General features: G+C 55.3%; 1 protein-coding gene across 1 annotated transcript in view; it reads left to right on the plus strand.

Moving 5' to 3' along the window:
* Nucleotides 1-862: 862 nt before the first annotated feature.
* Nucleotides 863-3,970, plus strand: part of LOC147084827 (uncharacterized) — a 5,365-nt gene continuing 2,257 nt past the window's right edge. Inside the window, exons 1-2 of the mRNA XM_085979278.1 lie at nt 863-1,021; nt 3,920-3,970. The exon at nt 3,920-3,970 is cut by the window's right edge and continues 2,257 nt beyond it. Coding sequence (XP_085835404.1) covers nt 881-1,021; nt 3,920-3,970 — 192 coding nt within the window. The 5' untranslated portion in view covers nt 863-880. The remainder of the gene's footprint in view (nt 1,022-3,919) is intronic.

Genomic DNA, 3,970 nt, shown 5'->3' on the forward strand with positions numbered 1-3,970 from the left:
AAATCCCTCCATGGCCCTCGCCCCCTCCCTATCTCTGTAACCTCCTCCAGCCCTACAATTCTCATCCTCCTGTTCAAATCTCTCCATGGCCCTCGCCCCCTCCCTATCTCTGTAACCTCCTCCAGCCCCTACAATTCTCATCCTCCTGTTCAAATCCCTCCATGGCCCCTCGCCCCCTCCCTATCTCTGTAACCTCCTCCAGCCCCTACAATTCTCATCCTCCTGTTCAAATCCCTCCATGGCCCTCGCCCCCTCCCTATCTCTGTAACCTCCCCCAGCCCCTACAATTCTCATCCTCCTGTTCAAATCCCAACATGGTCCTCGCCCCCTCCCTATCTCTCTAACCTCCTCCAGCCCCTACAATTCTCATCCTCCTGTTCAAATCCCTCCATGGCCCCTCGCCCCCTCCCTATCTCTGTAACCTCCTCCAGCCCCTACAACCCTCAGAGATCTCTGCGCTCCTCCAATTCTGCCCTCTTGAGCATCCCCGATTTCCATCGCTCCACCATTGGCGGCCGTGCCTTCAGCTGCCTGGGGCCCTGAGCTCTGGAATTCCCTCCCTAAACCTCTCCGCCTCTCTCTCCTCCTTTAAGACGCTCCTTAAAACCGACCTCTTTGACCAAGCGTTTGGTCACCTGCCCTAATATCTCCTTATGTGGCTCGGTGTCAAATTGTGTTTGATAATCGCTCCTGTGAAGCACCTTGGGACGTTTTACTACGTTAGAGGCGCTATATAAATGCAATTTGCTGTTGTAGAAAGCGGCAGACAACATCCGGCTCATCTGAAGTCCCCCCCGCCCGATCAGATTTCAGAGATTCAGGAACAGAGGACGTGACCTTCCATTTTGTCTTTCCCCAGGCAGAAGACAGTCTTCCGGCCATGGACCGGCACCTCCACGCGTACGAGAGACATCTAGTGTGGCTGAGAGGCACCAAGCCCATCGCCAAGACCTCCCTGGATCGCAAAATCACGGAGGTCCTGACACACCTGCAGAACCTCGCCAACAGAGTTCATATGGAGGTAAGGGTCTCTCCACTGCCACACTCCCACTGCTCAATAACAAGGTGCATCCTGAGAGCACCATTAACAAAGATGTCAACCGTCTCTCAGTGTGCAGCGCATTCTCTCTCTCTCGCCTCGGAGTCAGAAGGTCCTGTGTTCCAGCCACCCCACTCCAGAGACTCAAGCCCCATAATCCAGGCCCACACTCCCCGGTGCCAATACTGAGGGAGCGCTGCACTGTCGGAGGTAGATGTATATACTCTAGGACTTGAGCCCCATAATCCAGGCCCACACTCCCCGGTGCCAGTACTGAGGGAGTGCTGCACTGTCGGAGGTAGATGTATATACTCTAGGACTTGAGCCCCATAATCCAGGCCCACACTCCCCGGTGCCAGTACTGAGGGAGCGCTGCACTGTCGGAGGCAGATGTATATACTCTCGGACTCGAGCTCCATAATCCAGGCCCACACTCCCCGGTGCCAGTACTGAGGGAGCGCTGCACTGTCGGAGGTAGATGTACATACTCTAGGACTCGAGCTCCATAATCCAGGCCCACACTCCCCGGTGCCAGTACTGAGGGAGCGCTGCACTGTCGGAGGTAGATGTGCATACTCTAGGACTCGAGCCCCATAATCCAGGCCCACACTCCCCGGTGCCAGTACTGAGGGAGCGCTGCACTGTCGGAGGTAGATGTATATACTCTAGGGCTCGAGCCCCATAATCCAGGCCCACACTCCCCGGTGCCAGTACTGAGGGAGTGCTGCACTGTCGGAGGTAGATGTATATACTCTAGGACTCGAGCCCCATAATCCAGGCCCACACTCCCCGGTGCCAGTACTGAGGGAGTGCTGCACTGTCGGAGGTAGATGTATATACTCTAGGACTCGAGCCCCATAATCCAGGCCCACACTCCCCGGTGCCAGTACTGAGGGAGAGCTGCACTGTCGGAGGTAGATGTATATACTCTAGGACTCGAGCTCCATAATCCAGGCCCACACTCCCCGGTGCCAGTACTGAGGGAGCGCTGCACTGTCGGAGGTAGATGTATATACTCCAGAGACTCGAGCCCCATAATCCAGGCCCACACTCCCCGGTGCCAGTACTGAGGGAGCGCTGCACTGTCGGAGGTGCCGTCTTTCAGATGAGATGTTAAACCGAGGCCCCATCTGCTCTCTCAGGTGGACGTAAAAGATCCCACGGCCACTATTGGAAGAAGAGCAGGGGGGAGTTCTCCCCGGTGTCCTGGCCTATTACATAGTAAATGGAGCAGGCCCATTCAGCCCCTCGAGCCTGTTACACAGGAACAGGAGGAGGCCCATTCAGCCCCTTGAGTCTGTTACACAGGAACAGGAGGAGGTCCATTCAGCCCCTCGAGCCTGTTACACAGGAACAGGAGGAGGCCCATTCAGCCCCTCGAGCCTGTTACACAGGAACAGGAGGAGGCCCATTCAGCCCCTTGAGTCTGTTACACAGGAACAGGAGGAGGCCCATTCAGCCCCTCGAGCCTGTTACACAGGAACAGGAGGAGGTCCATTCAGCCCCTCGAGCCTGTTACACAGAAACAGGAGGAGGTCCATTCAGCCCCTCGAGCCTGTTACACAGGAACAGGAGGAGGCCCATTCAGCCCCTCGAGCCTGTTACACAGGAACAGGAGGAGGCCCATTCAGCCCCCTCGAGCCTGTTACACAGGAACAGGAGGAGGCCCATTCAGCCCCTCGAGCCTGTTACACAGGAACAGGAGGAGGCCCATTCAGCCCCTCGAGCCTGTTACACAGGAACAGGAGGAGGCCCATTCAGCCCCTTGAGTCTGTTACACAGGAACAGGAGGAGGCCCATTCAGCCCCTCGAGCCTGTTACACAGGAACAGGAGGAGGCCCATTCGGCCCCTCGAGCCTATTACATAGGACCAGGAGGAGGCCCATTCTCTCTCTACCCTGTCGAATCCTTTAATCATCTTGGTCAGATCACCCCTCAATCCTCTACACTCGAGGGAGTACAGGCCTGGTCTGTGCAACCTGTCCACATAATTTAACCCTTTTTGCCCCTGGTATCATTCTGGTAAACCTACCCTTGCACCGCCCCCTTCCAAGGCCAGTATATCCTTCCTTGTGGTGCGGGGGCCCGGAACTGAACACAGTGCACCACATGGGGTCTGTGTAGCATAACCTCCAGCCCTATGAATTCCCTATCTCGCCCTCTCAGTACATCCAAGAAGGAGATGTTAGGGAGCGGCGACCGAGATCTCCGTCAACGAGGTCGGTTTTAAGGAGGCTCTTAAAGGAGGTTGAGAGAGGGGCGGAGAGGTTCAGGGAGTGAATTAGGCCGTCTTCGCACTCTCACTGTTCCCAGCACAAGATTCACCCAATGGGACCTCCCCTGCGCCGGATTGTTAAAGCCCCGCCCCCCCACATTTAAAGAGACAGTCCATCATTCCGCATTTAAAGGGACAGTCCGCCAGTCCCTATTTAGGGAGCAGTCCGTGATTCGGCTTTTAAAGAGACAGGCCACCGTTGTGCGTTTAAAGGGACAGCCCACCATCCCACCTTTAAAGAGGCGGTCCACCGTCGTGCGTTTGAAGAGGTCGTCCATCATTCCGCGTTTAAAGAGACAGTCCACCATTCCGTGTTTGAAGAGACAGTCCACCATTCCGTATTTAAAGAGACAGTCCACCATTCCTTTTTTAAAGAGACAGGCCATCATTCCACAGTTAAAGAGATAGGCCACCATTCTTTTTTTTAAAGAGACAGTCCACCATTCCGTATTTACAGAGACAGTCCAGTATTCGGCTTTTAAAGGGACAGTCCGACATCCCACATTTAAAGGGACAGTCCACCATTCCACGTTTAAAGAAACATTGCCCCCCCCTTCGCCATTTGTTGTAGCGCTGAAACTGACCTCTCTCTCCTCCAATCACAGATGCAGAGGCTGAACCTTCCGCAGAGCACGGCCCCACCCCTCACGCTCTCC

The sequence above is a fragment of the Somniosus microcephalus genome, unplaced genomic scaffold, assembly GCF_052327205.1.
Source record: "Somniosus microcephalus isolate GS21.2 unplaced genomic scaffold, FLI_Smic_1.0 unresolved_chr9, whole genome shotgun sequence".
Classification (NCBI taxonomy): domain Eukaryota; kingdom Metazoa; phylum Chordata; class Chondrichthyes; order Squaliformes; family Somniosidae; genus Somniosus; species Somniosus microcephalus.